Source organism: Eucyclogobius newberryi, unplaced genomic scaffold, assembly GCF_026437365.1.
Source record: "Eucyclogobius newberryi isolate DKJ021-1_F unplaced genomic scaffold, fEucNew1.0.hap1 SCAF_17, whole genome shotgun sequence".
NCBI lineage: Eukaryota > Metazoa > Chordata > Actinopteri > Gobiiformes > Gobiidae > Eucyclogobius > Eucyclogobius newberryi.
This window is the reverse complement of record NW_027315801.1, coordinates 26,768,786-26,788,904: the sequence shown is the minus strand read 5'-3', so window position 1 is coordinate 26,788,904 and position 20,119 is coordinate 26,768,786. Positions and strand designations below refer to the sequence as shown.

At 39.0% G+C, this 20,119-nt stretch overlaps 2 protein-coding genes across 5 annotated transcripts in view; one reads left to right on the top strand and one right to left on the bottom strand.

Annotated features, from left to right (window-relative positions):
• The window catches only part of grip2a (glutamate receptor interacting protein 2a), a 30,548-nt gene extending 27,435 nt beyond the window's left edge, over nt 1–3,113 (top strand). For all 4 annotated transcript variants that reach the window (XM_072449730.1, XM_072449729.1, XM_072449731.1 and 1 more), the window contains exon 24: nt 51–3,113. In XM_072449730.1, coding sequence (XP_072305831.1) covers nt 51–242 — 192 coding nt within the window. In that variant the 3' untranslated portion in view covers nt 243–3,113. The remainder of the gene's footprint in view (nt 1–50) is intronic.
• Nucleotides 2,563–19,095, bottom strand: LOC140363264 (sodium- and chloride-dependent taurine transporter-like). The gene is made up of 14 exons (XM_072449735.1): nt 18,957–19,095; nt 14,782–15,011; nt 13,892–14,026; nt 10,260–10,494; nt 9,713–9,845; nt 8,835–8,969; nt 8,007–8,110; nt 7,734–7,858; nt 6,864–6,976; nt 6,015–6,152; nt 5,614–5,716; nt 5,147–5,247; nt 4,890–5,060; nt 2,563–3,784 (listed from the first exon to the last, which is right to left on the bottom strand). Exons 1-14 carry the CDS (start codon nt 18,965–18,967, stop codon nt 3,629–3,631), a joined length of 1,890 nt encoding a protein of 629 aa, XP_072305836.1. The 5' UTR covers nt 18,968–19,095; the 3' UTR covers nt 2,563–3,628.
• Nucleotides 19,096–20,119: the final 1,024 nt, after the last annotated feature.

The window sequence follows — 20,119 nt, the reverse complement described above, 5'->3', positions numbered from 1 at the left end:
GAATAACAGTCCAATAATAATCTATAAATGTATATGATCGTGTCCTTCAGGTGAACTGTGTTCGGACCAGGGACTTGGACTGCTGTCTGGCGGTGCCTCTCATTATGGAGGCTGGGGAGAGCCTGGACTTGGTCATTAGCAGGAATCCTCTGGCAGCGGGAAACACTGGACTGTCAAACCATGACTCCACAAACTCATTATTTGCTTTTTCTGAGCCTAGGACCAACAGCATTGCCCTCTAAAAGTTTTAAAGATTTTGAAGGGTTTTTACAAAGACCAAATTGGAAATTCCACTTTCAGACTTTTATAAAGATGTGTTTTACTTCTACCTTATACCTTGACCCAACCAAACCTGTTCTGTTGAGATCCAGAGATCACTGTCTAGAGACATCGTATGTTTACAAATTCAAGCAAATGCTATTGCTAATTAAACCAGTCTCACTGACACAAATTATCCCCATTTACACTACATATACTCCTGTTCATCTGTAGATGCTTACTTTAAACAAAACGCATTGCCTCACTGCTCTCACTATATATCAAAGTTAAAGTACGTGTATTCACACTTCATTACAACCTCATCACTCTTTTATGTAACACATAAGCACATCTATTCATAAATGTCCCCTATACAGAAGACACACTGTCTGGAACCCTCGCAAACTGCAAGTGTGTCCACTCCAGCCTGTTTTAGACTCATGAGCAGCTGTAGGGCAGTCCACCCCCCTGAGTTTCAAAGGCAAAGCCATTGCATGAATACAATTATATAACAAGGGAGTCATTGCTCCTGACCAAGCCAGGATGTCAGCGTGCATGCTTCAACTCTGCACACCACACACTACTTCAAACACCACACTTATTATGTTATCCTTCTTTCAGTTCAGATAATTATTGCACAGTTTACTTATTGTACACGTATTGTGTTGGATTTTCAAGGGCCTATTTTGGGGTTATTTGCATACTTGGCTCACTGCCCTGGTTTCCATTGCACAAATTCTTATAGTTGCCTGGCACATGACAATTACTATTTTAAAGCTACTCAATTGTACCATTACATTACCAGCAATGCTTGTCCTTTCAAATGAAATGTTTTCATGTTTCGTGAATTCTCCTAGAAAACAAATGCATTTTTCTGCACAAAATGTGTCACTCCATTTGATCTTTTGGCACAATGTCTATGCTTTCTAATGTTTCTTGCACAACTGAAAATTCTGTCTCACATGTTCACATCTCACAAATGCTTTGTTAATGTTGGTTTCACCTGCCTGCCAGCCATGTTTTTGTGTTGTCCTCTGTTTTAAGTATCCATTTAGCACCTACGGTTTACTGTGGTTGGCTTGGTATGCATGAGCAGTATTTGTCATGGGGGTTAGAGAGATCCCATCCCTGTTCTCGCACACTTCTGAAAGTTTACAGAGGGATTTGTGCTTTAATCCCTATAATGCACTTTTTAATTTCTGCAGTGGCAATCTCCTGACTGACTCTGAATATGCAAACATGGAAAACTAACTCTGCCTTTTTCAAGTTTCCAATGACAATTTTTATTTTTTTCATATCAAGTTAATATTCTGAAGTTAAGTCAATGTATTAAAGCCTAGGTTCTTGTTAAATTGTCTTAAATGTTTATATGAAATTAAACTTATGAGACTATAGTTTGTGATCAATTTCAGAAGAGGAATAAAGCCAAGTGTAATGATGCAAAACTGAATGCAGGAGACAACTGTCATAGAACATCTGTCATCAACTTAAGTTTACAACACTTCTAGTAGGGTGCTGCTGCCTAGTCATTTCTGCTAATGCAATCAGTGCAACTATTAAACCTACTTCTAGAATCAACCATTCACTTAAAATATGGGGCCAATATTGAACAGTGCACGGCTGGAATTTAAGAGTCTTCATGTGACAACCACATGACCTTAATTTTCCATAATAATTTCCATGACTGCCAGATCCCATGCTCGGCTCGCGGCATCTAAAGCTCACTTAGTGACGTCAAATGAACTCAGGGCTGTTGGGAGGGATCAGGACTGACCCCAAACCCTGTCCAAAGAAGTCATGTTTCACTGGAGCCAAATGGATGTCCACCTGCTACGGGCTGTTCTCATGCTGCTGGAGCAGGAATCTGAAGCTGTCACTGAGTCAGACGGGCCCTTCAAAGGCACGCACTGGATGTCTATATATCGGGTTATTTGAGGCGTGTAATCAATAGTGTCTACAGTCATAATTCCACGCAAGAGACACGCTTCAATTACTGCGGGCCGCGTTTGTAAAGTCATATCTCTTTGCACGTATCGCGTGACCGGGCCGCAATAACTTGACCTCATAAATCTTTCTGTTTTATGTGTGTTTATGGAGACCGAATAATTTATAATATTTGTACGTGTATATGACTTTTATAGGGACCGTTAAGAAGAAGTGAAAGAGACTGATAATATACAGGCTTTTCAGGAAGAGGCTGGTGTCAATCTGAGCCAGATCTATGGAGCCCATGGGAGTATAATATTAGATGTGCGCAGTAGGAGCAAGATTTTAAACAAGTCGGATAAAGATAAACAAGTCAACGGGGGAAAAGGTTTATTTTTTGCATTTTGCTTCTAATAAGGGATAAGTGAGAGACAAATGACTTTGGTACAAATGTTTTTGTTACACATTTTAAATGGATTCCTACAAATTGAAACGAATTGTTTGTTTTTGTAATCACTACTGAAAACATACTACATACAAAATAAATTCCAAGTGCCAAAATGCAATTGCTTGAATGAATATTGAACTATTCCAACACTAAAAATGTAATCCAGGCTACGACATTTTCAACATTTAAAACAATTATTGTTTGAGTGCTGCATGCATTATCTAATGTAAAGTATAAAATTGTTACAAAAAGGCATATGTGGTTAAACTCTGTACAGCAAAATAATTGAACCTATATCATGTATTTATCTGAGGTCAGTGAATATCAAATATATCAAAAGGTTTAGAGCATATATATGTCCTCCTAAATTGCATTGCAGATTAAGCAATACTTTGCAGCATTAAAAACACTATAATAAAAGTGAAAAATCACATAAAGTGCAGAGACATTTGATAAATGCACTGGGGCTGACTTCGATCATCACACTGGCAAAAACAAATACTCTAAAAACAGTAATTCCCTTTTGAGTTACAGCCCTGATCTTTATGGTTTTCCTTTGTTTTTGAGCATTTCCACAGTTTAGCAGTGCTCGGTTTCTTCTCTGCACTGAGGATGGTGCAAGTGGAAAGCTTGTTCTGCTCAGCAAGGTCTGACTGAAGAGATTAGTCATTATAGGCAACAATACTGCTAAAATATTGAGTTCAGGATATGACTACATTCATATTGTTAGTAAAGGGATTGGTGAGAAGTGCAAATTTTCTACAAAACAAACAATATTTAAATGAAACACAGTAAACATACAGATCATGAACTATGCTGCTTACTCTGAGATCAGTGCCAGCTACAGACTTTTATGTAGACCAAAACATAATATTCACATGGTTAAAAAAAATAACAATATTACACAACTCCCTCATAAAAATCAAACCAGGTATCTATATCAGTAAACTATCCAAAGCACATCAAAGAAAGCACATTTCCTCTCACAGAGAGCGCTCACATCATTGTTTCTACAACAGTTTGGGTTGGCTTCATCAGGCCGTTGTTTCCATTGGCGTTCAGGGGCTGCGTCAGCTCTCCGCCGTTCACGTTGTACTCTTTGGGCCGCGAGCTCACGCCCGACTTGGATGGGGCTGCCACCGCTTTGATCCTCTGCAAAAAATAAAACACTGACATTTGATATCTGAGCCTAGTATATTAAAGAAGCACTAAGGTTTTAGGGGGAGGGTCAAGACCTTCTTTTCTCCATTGAAATGTTGATATTTCAGAATCAGAAAAGGTTTATTGCCATTGTCAATGAACAGATTTCACAAACATAGGAACTTGCTTTGGTGATGAACAGAATTTTGCAGAGAATGTTCCACAAAATGTCACAAAACTAAAACAATTTCCATGGAGAAAAGCAAAGGGAACACAAGCAAATCAAGTTGTTTTTAAAAAAATAAAAACGTGAATTCATGAAAGACAAGGACAAAGTACTACCATACTGTGTGTAAGATTACAGGAACTAGAAACACCAGAAAACACAGTGTCCACATTTAAAATCTTGTTTACTTATATCAAGTATATTGGTCGTCATTATTATTTTTACTTTGTTTTTGAACCAATGAACAATATGCTGAGAATGAGAATGAAATGACTCAATGAGTGGGTCTTTTTCAAAGACATTATGCTACTGTTTTAAAACAAATTCTTTAAATTACAAAGTAAACAAAACTTGATCAATTTGAACAGGGAGCGAGCTATCCACAAAACTAAAGGTTCACATGGAAAAGGGTCTTCACCTCAAAAATGGATTAAAAAGTTGTTTTTATGTTTATATTTATGTAGAGCCTGTACAGTTGTATAGTTTATACAAATCTGCAGAGATATAGGGAGCTAGACCAGTCATTCTGGGACCCAAATTGGATTCCCAAAGATTCCGGGGGTTCGTTGGAATTCTTAGAAAAGAGGTCCAAACTACATTGTGTACATTTTAATGAAGGTAAGGCATGTTAATTGCCTCTATAACATATTGAATAATCATTAAGACTGTAAAAACTCTTTATTTACACAATAAAGCCAAGGTTCTTGTGAGTTTTGCCTTATAAGCTTATAATAAGAAAAATTATCTACCTTAAAATTGCGGTCACCGAGAGAAAAATGTTAGGAACCTTGACAATATATACCTTGCTGGATTTTATTTGCGTTTTATTGTTTTTCATGTCTGTTTCAGTCAAATTTGAATTCTGATTGTTGATTAAATGCATTATTATACCTCAACCAGGGACCCGTTGGACTGCAGTATCTTGATGACCATGACGAGGGGGATGCAGATCATGGAGGTGAGGGCCAAAAACCAGCCCAAACCAATTGCCCAATCCGGATACTCGTAGATTTTATTGTACATCAGGGGCTTATACTTGACCAGCGAGAAGATAAAGCAACCCTGAAGGGACAGAAGGGGATAAGTACAACTTGTTCCTTTGCTTTTGGGTTTGAGTCAACATGTGTTAACATGCAGTAGTGTCATACCATGCAGAGGACAGGAGTGATAATGGTCCAACTCCACTTCATCCACGGGTTTGGTCTGTAGCCAATCATATCCTCTATACCATCGTAGAAATTGTCTGCTCCTGTAAGAAAAATCATTCAAAATGATTATATGTTCTACGTACAGTTATCATCAAGTTATCAGGTACTCTATGCAGCACTTTGGAGACTTTGTGTTTGTAAAATGTGCTATACAAATAAAGTGGGATTGGATCAGGTGTCAGTAATGTTAGTGGGACATGTACACTGATGTGACAGAACTGGTGAAAACCAATCAGGTTGTTTCTGCCACTTACACACCCACAGAAACATTAAAAGTGATTTACTACTGACATGTACCAGGCCACAGAAACATCTTTGTTTAGCACCGTTTAGAGTTTGTGTTTCTTTGGGATCATTACTTTGACTAACTACACAGACCTGAATTTGAATGAGGCCTTTCTACTTACCATAAACCCAGGCTACAGCAATACATTCAAAGAATGCGACCCACAAAAGGCACACACCGCTGGCTGCATAGTAGTCGAAGAGTTGAAACACGTACATGCCACCCTGAAAGACAGAGGGGATTAATTATATGTGACTGGAAAAGAAAGACATGGCCAGAGATGACAAAGGAGAGTGTTGTGGAGACTGCAGAGCAGGAGAATGCTGGCTACCTCCCAACCCAAGCACAGTTCAACAGGTGCAGACTTTTAATGTTAACAGTGAAATGGAAAAGCACATATTAAATCCCCCCCCCCCATACGTAGAGGCCTTATTTGGGCAGGACGACAGGACAGTATGCTTTGTGTAGCTGGTTCATGGCACATATTTTCTGTTTCAAAATGGAATCAAGAAATTAACTCACCTTTGTGACCATTGCAAGTCCCAGAAGATAGCTTATGGAACACAGCACAGCTATAAATATTTCTCTTCGGTAACCCTTCCTTATGAAGGCCGGATACAGATCCACTATTGAGGTGATTTGTCCTTCCACTTCTACAAACTGTGGGTCAAAGGAAAAGTATTTTGTTTGTGAAAGAAATCAATGTCTTTTTGTTTGCACTCTGTGTTTACATCTACAGGCCAGTGATCACAGAGAGAGCTTTGTTCTACAAACGAGACCAGAATCTACTTAAACGGCCCGTTGCTATCAAGTCATACTAGAACAAAACAGTGGATCACTGTGCAGATGTGTAAGGCAGTCTTCATCAAGCCAAAACAGGCTCATGCTTATGCTTCAGAAAAGTGCGTCTTTGTATGTAACAGAGGCGTGTGCAGTGCACATTCTACAGCCTTCACTAAAATTTGCATAGATGAACATTTCTGTGTGTGATTCATAGAATCTCACAGTTTCTCTTCAGATATTTAAAGTACGTCTGCTCAAATTTAGAGCTTTGACCTGCAGCTGATCATGTGCCGGACTACATTGGGGTACAATTACACTTACAGCAGGAAATCTGAGCTCACTGGAGAATCCCCGGGGTTTACTCTGGTGTTTTGTCTACTAGTCTTTGTTGTCTCAATCAGAGCTCTGGCTGCCTGAACATTAAAGATTGAAGGTAAACTGATTGTAATTACTGATCACTAATAAATAGCCACTTGGCAGCTTTTAAACCATCATAATTGGTATGGGATAATAACAAAACACACTAGCATATCCTCATATCTGGTATATTTGAGATGTTAAAAAGGACCTCCATGCAAAGTCCCTCACCTGGCTGTCAAGGCCCAGGAGCAGCAGCATGATAAAGAACAGGATGGCCCACAGCGTTGGCATGGGCATCATGGTCACAGCTTTAGGGTACGCGATAAAAGCCAAACCAGGACCTGCAGAAGAGCAAACCAGGAAGGGGAGGAGAGGGGAAAACCCAAATTAGTCATTTCATCTAGTGTCAACTTGGACGAAGTAAACTATATTTTTAAAAGATGGACTACAAGTTTAATTTGTGTCTTGCAGAGCCAGAAAACAATATATAATCTTAGCTAGCACAACTTTGAATATTGAGTAAACCAAGAAATGCCTGATACTTGTTGATGTCTCATTCTGTCCCATATAATGACAGACTTAATTCAGTAATACACAATCTGGGTCAAGGAAATATAATGACCACGGGCACAATCAGCACAGACTAAACTTGATAGCGAACCCAAACCATAATGGTCAATAACTATGATTTGAACTGGACAGCATGAGCATGCCAAGAGAAGATGCCGTTTCCAATCCATAGAAGCAGAAACAGAATCACAAGAGTCCAGCTCAGGTCCACGGCTCTGGACAAAGTGGGTTTAAAGATTATCATCACAAATATCGCTGATGTCCAAGTGTGCTACTGGGGAAAAGATTATTCTTAAGAAAATGTCTAGTAGTAGTTTAAGAGTATTGTGCAGGTCACCAGTACAATGTCCCAATCCAAGCGCGCTACAAGTCTCTCAAATCTTTGTGGCTTTCATTCAAGGAGTGTGCATTTGCCGATACTTTACATTTTGCTCTACTGCCTTTTTTTTTTTTTTAGACCAGTTTTGAGTTTCCAATGGTCTTAGCTCGGCAGCAGCACCCACCATCACTGCTGCCGACACCTCGTACCTGACTCTGCCACATCGGCAATGTCCACCCCTTGCTCTTGCGCCATGAATCCCAGGACGGAAAATATTGCGAAGCCAGACACAAAGCTGGTACCGCTGTTGAGGCCTCCCAGCAGCAAACAGTCCCTGAGTCACACATATGTCATGGAGGTTGTTAATGTACACACAGGAACAGGAACCACAGTCCCACTTTAGTTCTGGGCTGCCAACCGCTGTCTGAACCGAGCTGTGGTCACTAAAACAGCCCCCCACGCCCCCAAAACACCCAACTCACCTGTAGCAGTTGTATCTGTACTTGTTGTAGCTTCCCAGGGATGTCATGGCTCCCAGACAGATGGCATAAGAGAAGAAGATCTGTGTCCCTGCATCTATCCACACCTAAAATAAAGACAATGGAAAGTGCCCGGGAGTCAAACAACTACACTTTTGGATGTGAATTGCCTCTAACCATGAACTACAGAAGGTTGAGCTAATTTCCAATATTTAAAAAAAAAAAAATGGGCACAATGTCCAACACCTGCTCGTCTCAAAGCAGCCGCAGGTGATATCACCAGACCAAGTTATAGGTCAGATCTGTGCAGAGGTGACCCGTGAGAATGCATGTTTTTCAAGGTATAATTGCGCAATAAAACAACTGTAATTGAATAAATGCCATATAGATAAGTTTAATGTCATATTGTGGAACATCACAGGCCTTTGAATGCACTGACCTCTTACATAATGCACCTTTAACTAAATTTAAATACAATTTACGACTTTACAGTGGGGCTGTCAAAGTTAATCATTAAATTAATCATACGGTCTGTTTTGACCAAACACGCTTTTTTATGCGAGGAGACATTTTCCTTGAAAGATGGAGTAGTGTTGCTATCACATTGTTAAATAATGACATAAAAAATAATCTCACAATGTGGTTTATCATGATTAATCATATTTTAAAAGTGTGTCTAATCTAAAATAATCTGAAAATAATGTTTTCTTGATTGATTGACAGCACTACTTTATAGGTCCTTTTGCACCCTAGTATGTACTGTATGTGAATTTGATTGAATATTTCAGGAGGTTTCAGTTGTTGAGTGTTCAACTGTCACTGTTCTCCTACCTCTGGGTCCTGCAGCCGGCTCAGATCAGGATACAGGTAAAATTTAATCCCTTCGGATGCTCCGGGAAGAGTGACTCCACGCACAAGCAGCACAAGCAGCATCACAAATGGGAATGTTGCAGTGACATAAACAACCTAAAAACACAAAAGAAAAAAAGATCATACTCATGTTACTAAAGATTCATACCTCTGTGACATGGCTTCACAATTTTTTTATTTTTAACATTTTGAGAAATAGATCAAGAGTGGTGTAGCAGATATGATATGTATAAATAGAAATATAGAACATCAGTTTCGCAGTGATTCATTCTAAAAGGAGAAGCTTGTCATAAGAGCTATTGTCGACTCGGGAGTCACAGTTCCAAAGTAGAGGTCTTTAAAAAGACCTCTACTTTGAGTATTTAATAAGTTTTATAATTTTCTTAACCTGTTTAACTTAATTGTTTGAATTTAATTTTGCAGTGGGAGTTCCTGCCGGATTGTAAAGCTATTTTGGGGGTCCCGGCCTAAAATGTTTGGGGACCCCTAAACTAATCAATAATGTTGTGCTATATTAAAATGGAACTGCAAGATAAGTGCTTAGCGACTGTTTGCTAGTTTTAATCAAATATACAAGGAATAAGTACATAGTATTTAATCAAATGAACAAGGAATACGTACAAAGTATTGGAGGAAAATTCCTTTATGGGTTGAGCTTTTGTCCCATAATGAAAGCAGAGAAAAGACTGCAAGTCTGGCCAAAAAGTCACATCTTACAGCAACCTCCAAATAAAAAAAAACAACTTGGCCGAGCGGTTTCTCTGGTGTTTTATCAGAGCCGTTTCTCTGGTGTTTTATCAAAGCAACACAATGAGCGGATGTGTGTGGCCAGGACTCACTTTCCCAGTAGACTTGACGCCTTTCCAGATGCAGAAGAAACAGACAACCCACACAGCTAATAGACACAGGGCCAAGTCCCACTTCAGAGTCCCGATATCCTCAATTCCGCTGGAGATGCTCAGCACATTTCGCCTGAGTAGGGAAAAAAAAAATAATAATAATTATATATATATGTATATATATAAATATATTTTAAAATGTTCTTAAAATTCCAATGCTATTTCTCCTCAACATATTAAATTTGTTGTTCTCATTTAAAATACAACTTAATTAAACACATGCTACCATGTGGATCAACCTCTTTTACATTTGAGATGAAAGTATAACAGCAACCATGCATTGCAATACTCATGATTATATTTTTTGTTGCATCTAGGCACACTTCTTTGGTTAATTTTCTTTTTCAAATCCCCATCATAATAATAGTGTTCAAGAGTGGATTAATCTCAAGAGTCCAAATTCCTTCTACTGAAACAGTTTACCTGAAAACTTTAAATGCAATATTAAATGTGTGTGCAACTCATGCATGAGGGAGAGAGAACTCACTCCCAGAACTCGGTGACAGGGGAGGTAAAATTAGTCATGTTGGTCATCAGCCAAAGGGTCTTGTTCTTGCGGATAGTGTCCTCAACACAGTTTTCGGTGTTCCAGGGCTGATTGCACTTGGCCCAGGGCAGCACAGGCTGAAAGCAATGAAGCAGGTAGTACAAGCCCCAGGCCAAGATCACGATGTAGTAGATGTTCAGGAGCGAGACGATCACGATGGATGCATAGCCAATACCTGCAGAGTGAAAAAAAAACAAGTTGGGTTAAAATCTAAAAAATCTAAATGACAATTATTTAGCAAATGATTATTTTATTTATTTTTTTACTTTTGCGCCAAATTCTACCCCATATCATGCAGCTTTCTACTTCAATATTTCACAAGGATCGATGCATAATATATATTGTATACAGTAACACAACGTAAAATCTCATTCATAAGTCTGTTCTCCAATTACTGCTGACAAGTACAGAGCTCACATGAGTTATCAGAGGAGGTGTTAGGGACACTCAGACACTTGACCTTTATCAGCTTCTCATTGTCCTAAAAAGGCTCAACATGTCCAACCCAAGCCCATGTGATGAAGCAATCTTACTGTTTTTGTCCTATTTTTAGACGACTTTGTGATGAACCTGCACACAGAAATCCCCAGTACTTGTCCACCATTGCTAAAGACTATTTAAAACTCTTTATCTCTAACCAACACCTCATTCCTACATTCTCTTTGCAAACTTGGAAAGATTACAGAGACAGGTCCAGTTTCAAAGAGCATTAGAGAATTTGTGACACTGCAATTGAAACACTTGTGCAACCCGGTGCACAAGCTGTTGTTCACAATATAGTACAGAGAAAATGATTCCTTAAGAGCAAAATAACAAGACCTGGTTAGTCCAGGTGATTTAGACTGTGTAGCAAATTAAAATCCACAACAAGTCGAATCTAGTTTCCTTTTCCCTGGGTCTGTTTGGCCGCCCTGGTTTTCATCATGCAAATTAACATTATTAGTTACTTGGTGGTGTTGAATGTTTGCAAAAGACCATTTTAGACCCTCAGCCTTGTCCTGGCACAGACTCCGGGCTCCATGGAAACCTTAAATAGTGGAGACCACCAACAGTTGGTCAGCTATAGTGACTCTTGTCTTCAGCTGTTCCCGCCACATCCACTCTTTAATGGGACATGTCTCATGTGATCTGGAAACAGGCTGAGAGAGACGCAGCTGCTCTGGGCGTGGCGTCTGTCCCAGCTGAGTGGGCCTGGGCCCGTGGTAATGCAGGTGAAGACAACTACAATCTGTTTTTGGCTGTCATAGGAGCTTTCACACCAGGTTGAACGCCAATGAATACTGTGTGTTCTCATTTGTAAAGTTTATGTGACACAATGAGAGTTCTTGGGCAAGACTCTTCATCCACACAGCCGCTCCTATGAATGTTCTAGTCAGTAGTGGGTGGCTATGTACAGTATTCACTACTGTGCGTAGGCACCGATTTATGGTTATCAAAGTGGGTGGGTCCACATCTCACATTTTACTGCGCTAAAAATGTGGCACTTCTTACTGGTCGAATTCCATTTTGACTTGACCATAAGACTTTTCCGTTCCCACTTCTCAGCTACACAATTTTTCCTTTGAAGTCATTCCTGCAGGAATACAATATTGACCATATGTTGGTGTAATCCCTCATTCGTCAAGGCGTGTTCCATAGTAGAAAAAGCTTCAGTTGTAGTCATCTGGACTCAGTTAGAAAAAATAGACGTTTCGACTCTCATCCAAGAGTCATTGTCAATAACAGAATTTAGGTCGAGAACTCCGATATTTATACTCTTCTGTGGTATGTCCAGCCCATTGGGCGGAGCCTTCCTGAAGTAGAAAGAGTTGTTTGTTTCAACAGAAACTCCCCCCTTATATCTACCGAGCTAGCCTATTCAGAATCTTAATGGGCTATTAGAATCCTCTTTGTCTTTGTGAGACCCTGGCTCAACCACCCTGAGTACCTGATTAGCATCTGAATGTCCTGGTCCTGGTCCTCTACCTTTCCAGGGGTTCAGTATACCATTATAGATACCAGGAAGTTTGAATCTTAGCCCTCCATTCCTGTTTAAAGAAGGTCTCTCTTTTTTAACAAAAATAGCTTCCTTAACTCCTCTTTCAAACCATCTTTTCTCCCTGCTTAAAACCTTCACCTCACCGTCTTCAAACAAGTGATTAGAGGCTTCAAGATGGAGATGCACGGCGCTCTGTGGTCCTGAACTTGTATTTCTTCTGTGCTGATAGAGCCTCTTGTGTAGAGGCTGTTTAGTCTCACCTCTCACCACTTTAAGACAAAAACTGGTTCACCCTAAGGACAAGTTGCCGACTCAAAAACAGAGCAATGTAGTTTATTCGATCCAATGCAGTGAAGAAAGCTGTAAAGAACGGTACATAGGTGAGACGAAACAGCCTCTACACAAGAGGCTTTATCAGCACAGAAGAAATACAAGTTCAGGACCTCAGAGCGCCGTGCATCTCCATCTTGAAGCCTCTAATCACTCGTTTGAAGACGGTGAGGTGAAGGTTTTAAGCAGGGAGAAAAGATGGTTTGAAAGAGGAGTTAAGGAAGCTATTTTTGTTAAAAAAGAAAGACCTTCTTTAAACAGGAATGGAGGGCTAAGATTCAAACTTCCTGGTATCTATAATGGTATACTGTACCCCTGGAAAGGTAGAGGACCAGGACCAGGACATTTAGATGCTAATCAGGTACTCAGGGTGTTTGAGCCAGGGTCTCACAAAGACAAAGAGGATTCTAATAGCCCATTAAAATTCTGAATAGGCTAGCTCGGTAGATACAAGGGGGGAGTTTCTGTTGAAACAAACAACTCTTTCTACTTCAGGAAGGCTCCGCCCAATGGGCTGGACTTACCACAGAAGAGTATAAATATCTGAGTTCTCGACCTAAATTCTTTTATTGACAATGACTCTTGGATGAGAGTCGAAACGTCTATTTTTTCTAACTGAGTCCAGATGACTACAACTGAAGCTTTTTCTACTATTGACCATAATGTTCTGCTGCTATCATAGACTGTATATACAGTAAGTAGACATAGCTATCTCGTTAGCCGCGACGTTCCAAAAATGAAGTGAGCCAGTGCCTGAATTGGTTCTTACTTTCTATTGAAACATCTGAGCCTCTTTTTTTTGAAACTTCTGCTGTCAAGACTGAAAATTCTGGTCTTAAAATGTTAGTTTCTAATTTCACATTGTCTGTAAATCATCAAGATATGAACAATAATAACTGTCCATTCAGGTGCCTTCTTTCACGGAGGTCTGCCCCAGCTCGCATTAGAAACAGGCTACAGTGAGAGCTAACATGGCTCGTTGCTAAGCGCCAGCCCCGTGGAAACCAGTGGCCCAGGAAGGGTCTTCAACAACCTTGCTTCTGATTGGCTCAGCAGCTGCCATGAAATGCACAATTGGATTTCCAAATATTGAACTCGGCTCCGCATTTGCTTCAGTTGACTCCAGCTGAATAGTAAATTAATGATGTCCCAACGTCCAGATCTACCGTATATAGTCTTTGTTTGCTATTTAACATTAAAAGTACTTTTCAATGTTCTGCACAAAAATATCAATTGCTGCGATGTTCACAGTTTATACACTGACCAGTGAAAATGGGGCAGAGCTTTGCCCAGCAGGTAATGCCCCCTTCAGAGGTGTACTGTCCCAGAGCCACCTCCAGAAAGAACACAGGCAGCCCTCCTCCAAACAGGAAGATGAAGTATGGGATCAGGAAAGCACCTTGGGAACAAACAAACAACAAAAGATTCACATTTTATACATTGGTTTTCAAACTGTGGTCCAGTCATTTGTATTTGGTATGCAGGTTTCTTTTACAGTTCAAGTCTTGATACAAATTAGCTCTACTCTAATTTACCACTGCTTCCAAGTTAGACATATTTAAACCCTGTAGTCAAGATTCATTATTTGAATTATCTCGATGTGGTCAAGTTAAATGCTGATATACTCGAGCATTGATGCTCGAGTATATCAGCATTTAAGATAAGATAAGATAAGGAATATCTTATCTTATCTTATTTTAAATGCTGATATACTCGAGCATCAAATCCACACAGGTGTGCGACGATGCACTTTCCAGTCAATCAGAAAGGTTGCTGACCGCCTGTGCCGGCTGAGCCGTTTATGGGCTCTGGACCTGCACTTCGTCAAAAAGTTTGTTTGGGTCAAAGTGCAGTGTTTACATCATCCACAATTTCTTCATGAACATTGTGAAGATGAATTGAAAAACAGTTTTGGAGAATTGTTTCATGTAAAATGTATGGCCATGAACCTGTTTAATGCATGACTCATTGTAAATTAAATTAATGTCATAGAAGAAGCACTCAGCTGAACCTAGACTGACCCTGTGGTATAAACCAGCCTTAAGTTGATTAGTTTGGGATTTGTGTTTGCGCAAGTCAATACTTATTTAACTTCATGATGTAATGCGTTTTCTTTGGTATAAAAATGACAAATCTCACGTTTCTTTTACCTACCTCCACCATTTTTGTAACACAGATAGGGAAATCGCCAGACATTTCCTAATCCAACGAAACCCCCAGCCACAGAGAGCACAAAGTCGAGTTTGCTGGACCACTTCTCCCTCTGAGGAACCTTCCCCTCCGCCTCATCCTCGGGTCGCGAACCAGGACTCTTCCCCGGGGACGGTTTGAGTGTGTCCTTGTGGAAGTCCTTTAGGCATTGGAGTTTCTCTTTTTGTGCCATGCTGTAGACCAAAGAAAATCACACAAGCATTAATCCACAACAGTTTTAACTCAGAAAAACAAGAAAGTTTCATTGTGCAATATCCCTTAAGCTTGCCTCTTAAGTTTCCAATTGATGGGAATTGTTTACTTTGCAAATACATAAAGCTGTCAAATGTACATTCACCTCAGAACAACAAGTCCTCCAACAGTCATAGTGAGGGAAATAATAGATTAGAAAAGAAAGATAGTCCTTTGCATATCTTGTCCACTAAAACCGCTTGACAAGTGTACATTGTCACAAAGCGTTTCTTTGTATTGCCAAGGCAGCAGATGTATTCAACCCAACCTTAACATTCTCTGTGTAAAATTTCATTCTGACTTACAAAGACAAAAGCAGAAGTAAAACAGAGATACAAGACCAGACCAAAACAGAAGCAATCGCCATTAAATAGCTACAGATATAAGATTTAAGTTTAGATATGGTTGGGTTCTATATATATATATATATATATATATATATATATATATATATATATATATATATATATATATATATATATATATATATATATATATATATATATATATATATATATATATATATATATATATATAGAACCCATATTTCTTTAATTTTGTGTTTCTTTTGCTATATTTATGTATTTGCAAACATGCCAATTGATCCTGTAAAATACTCCAGACTGAGATTTTGAATACAGAGAATACAATTTCTTCTACTCACTATTGTGCAACTGCTTATAAATGTGTCATAGACACACTGGCTGAGGTGAAAAGGAGAGGACACAAAATGAAGTGGCATTAGTTGGATAAGTCTGTCTGCTTATAGCATTAAACTGTGCTTTGTCACTAGAGATGATACACATGTAGAATGTTAGTGCTAATCTATCTAATCTGATGCGCTGAGGTCATATCAACTGCAGCGGAAAGATACCAGCAATAGCCAGACACCCCTACGTGGGCACATTTTATCCCAAATAAAACCAAAATGACTTGCTGCAGTGACTGCACTTAACAAGAGTGAGTTGAAAATGCATTGTACACATCAATGTTATGCATGGTTTAATTACGTGTCTTTCATGTTGACTTTCAGGTCAGTGCAGGAAAGAGATAAAACATGAAACACAGTGGTTCTCAAATTGTTCACATCAAGTCCTGCCAAAGAAAATATCTGTTTGTTTGAGTGCCACCAAATGTAAACCAGGTCTAACATAGGACTATACCAGATCGAAAAATACTTCTAAAATATGACATCCTATCGTGAAAGACAATACAAGGATTAACCCAAAGGAGGGGAATAAATTGGACTAAATTTATTTGGTCGATTTACTAAAAATCAACCAAATAAAATAATTTCAGTGGACGATTTTTAATCAATCGTCTCTTAAAGGATTTTAACTTGAGCATTCTTGTGGGGTGGATTCTTAGCTTTTGAACTGACAGGATACAAAGAATAAGGTTCTGACCCGGTCTGTAGTTCCACAGTGGAACAGTGAAATGACACGCCGTTGTGGTGATCCAGTGGATTTCACAAGGGCGTGTCCTTTCATCTTAGTTCCTCATTCTGTATACCAGTATGCTACAGAGCTTCTATGAAAACATGTTCATTCTTGAATATGCGGATGACTCATTGTGAGCCTAATCCAGGACGGGGGGACCTGCCATGGGCCAATTGTACAAGACTTTGCAAAATGGTGTGAGGAGTCCTCCCTGCTTTTGAAGTACTTGGGCACAATCATTGACTGATCTCAACTTTGATGCCAACTGTGAGGCCATATGCAAGAAGGGACAGCAGCGCCTTCACTGCCTCAGGAAACTGGCCACTTTTGATGTGGACTCTTATGTCTTTGTTTTATTCTGTGTTATTGAGTCCATTTTAGCCTTCTGAATGCCATCTTTGTTTGGAAATGTGTTAGTGAAGAACAAAAATGATTGATCGTGAAATAGGCTGGCAAGCTAATTGGACAGCCACAACGAAGTATGTCCCAGCAGCTATTGTCCTCTTAAACAAGCTCAATCGGGGAAATGTATCAATTGATTTATCCATTATGTCCGTTTTTATATTGTGTGCATGCATGTTTGATAGTCTGATGTCTCTTAATCACTGCAAACCAATTTACCAGAGGATACGAACAAAGACACCTAACCTAACCTAACCTAAAGAATCTGCACCTAAAGCAGCAGGCGTGTACCATTGGCAAATGTACAGAGAAGGATTCAAAAGAACTTTTATCACAGTTTGTGTGATAAATCATGCCACCAACTATACTGTCTACACAAGGTTGTGTTCTGTGCCATGGCTTGGCTAAGGAAGCTTAAGTTTCCCTGACTGTTTGCACTGTAAACCGTCTTTCCAAGAACGATTTATCATTAATACCTGGATCTTTATCACGAAAGCTTTTTACACAACCTGAAGAGGGACAAAATTAACCCTAATAATAGGACAAATACCTAACGCACATATCCCACCAATGTGATTTCACTTTCATCTGCAGAACAATGAAGGGTTCGATCAAAGGAGGAAGAATTTCGTGAAGAGTTTTTATCAGACGCATATTGTTTTTTATCAGACGCATATCGTCCTTTCTCAAACATCAAAACTCATTTCGATTCAGCAATAATATAAAACGAATAATCAAGATTAAAACCAAAATAATAACCAATATTATTTTCTATAACGCAGTATGGTTTGCCTTCCCTTTTAAGACCAAAATGTTATGCTCTGCACAATTTTTCTTTAGGAGCCCCACCACATAACAATTTAACCTAAAAATAGATCTCCACAAACCTGACTCGTACTTGGCCTGGGAAACCTGATTATTTTCATGAAAATACTGTTCCTTCAGCCAAAATATAACACAGTATGGAATAAAACGGAACATCTCCATGAAGAAGTAAGGTTTTAACTTTCTATTTTCCATGTAATCATGCATGCCACATCCAGAAAGATATGCAGTACTGCTTTAACAACTAGTTTACAATCAAACTGTTTAAAAGGAATTTTAAACATTTAGGAAGATGTTGAGCCAATCCCAATCCAATAGCTATAAATGTGAACGTATTGACTATTTTGACTGAGTGTTATCTGCTCCTTGTGTGCGGAGTAAAGATTGTTCCTCCACTTAAGCCAAACATCCTGGGAGTACAGTCAGTCCTTCATTCTTCCAACTAAAAACAATGTCTTCTTTCTTTGTATATGGACACAATTAAAGTCTGGGCGGCAGGAATCTTGTCCCATGGCTTTGGAGGTATTTTTCTCTTCCTGTTATGCATGACAAGTCAGCTTGAACCATTTCCCACTTTCAGACCTCATTACATAACAGGATCACTTCTGACTTTCACTCTCTCATCTGATTTGTACTGTTTCTGTTCACATCTTTGCAATGTTTTACTGCTTACAATGATAATGTATTTTTTCTCTCCATAAGATACACAATTATCTCCAAAGGTTAATAGCAAAATAAAACATTCAAAGAGCAAAACATAGCTCATAAAAAACGTATTAACTTTGACTTGATTCAACTAATTTCCTTCTGTCTCTTTAGTTCTCACCACATCTTTGCAACCAGTTTTTCTGCTTAGAAATAGAAAATTGTCTAATGCTGTTTCTTTCATCAAAAAAAAAAAAAACTGATTAAAATTCTACCAAGTAAAAGAACATAAATCCAAAAAGCATATTACGGTTATCTTGAATAATTGCAATAACACAAAGGAATGTTTGTTTTTGGTTTTTTTTTCAAGAAAACTTTCAAAATACCCTTGTAAATTCAACCTATTCAAACTATACATTGAAACACTAACACTTGCAAGCACAGATCATTTGAAGACATAACAGTTAAGACATGCCTATGTTGATACATATTCACAAAGCCAGCACACTCTACTAACCACTTCTCTCTAACAAGCGCCAGTAATCTATCTATAAATACAAAATCAAACAGACTTACAGTTCCTTCATGGCTAAGTTTAGTTTCCCAGTGTCTCAGCTGTCACCATGCCCCTGTACTGAAGTGCCTTTATGCCGACCAGGGTCAGGAGAAGCAGAGCTGAAGGCAAAAGCCCCTCCCCCTTTAGCTAAAGACAATTAATCCCTGGCACATGATTGGTCAGAGCTTGAGCACTGACTACTGCTCAGGTGCAAACCAAGAGCACTGTAAATTTCCACTTCTAAACACGCTCCATGTCTGCAAAACATACACAGGCTCGCTTGCAGAGTTGTAGTAGTAGTGGTAATAGTAGTAGTATTTAGTAATAGTGAATCTACTTGTGAATATAGTTTAACTTTGTGATTATAGTCAAAACGTTGCATTGCATTTTTAAGTGAAGATATGTTTACCCAAGTAGGTAGGTAAGTAAATAAGTCGTATGGTGTATCAGTAAATACTTTCTACTCAATTCTCCTTTGCATTTACATATAAAAATGGAAAGAATCTTGCTGAGGCTTGTTGTCATGGGACACTTTACCAACATTGTCTGAATATGAATGTGGTCTGTGAGTGATTGGTGGTGAATGCAAAAGCTGTTAAAAATGAATGGCAACAAGTCATTCAGCTATGATTATAGTAGATAACACAGAGTGTGAGGAGTGAATGCATAATTCAATGTAATGTGGTCAATGCATTTACAGTTCTATCATCTTATAAAAAAGTGAATCAAACTCAAGATCATTCCTATTTATACCAACAGATGTCAATGTTCCGAGAAGTATTTCAAATGACAGGCTTTCTTTCAAGATGTGCAGAGTGTTGTCTCAGAAATGTAAACGGATAGAGTTCAGCTCATAACAAAGCCATTTATGGTCATGTGACCTCGACTAGGTAGATTCAAGATTTATTATGTTGAATCAAGATAAGGCTTGAATGGCTCATGAAGAAAACAACTCATCGCAAAACAAAGATCCTTGTACATTTGCCAGATAGCCTTTGTTTGATATTTTTGTACCTGGACAGAGGCAGAGCGAGAGGGCCTGTGCCTCCCTTCATGAAACCGAAGCCCCTATTTTGACATGCTCATTCGATTGCAATATGAGGTGCCATGGCTGGGGACTTCAGCCAAGTGGGTCATAGAGAATTAACCGCAACATTAGTTACAGAGCAAGGGACTGTGAACC

Excerpts from the sequence above, each read along its gene's own strand:
- LOC140363264 (XM_072449735.1), bottom strand. Across the intron at positions 5,248-5,613 it reads TGCTGTAGCCTGGGTTTATG|GAGCAGACAATTTCTACGAT; the intron begins GTAAGTAGAAAG and ends TTTTTCTTACAG. Across the intron at positions 5,061-5,146 it reads TCACTCCTGTCCTCTGCATG|GGTTGCTTTATCTTCTCGCT; the intron begins GTATGACACTAC and ends CTGTCCCTTCAG.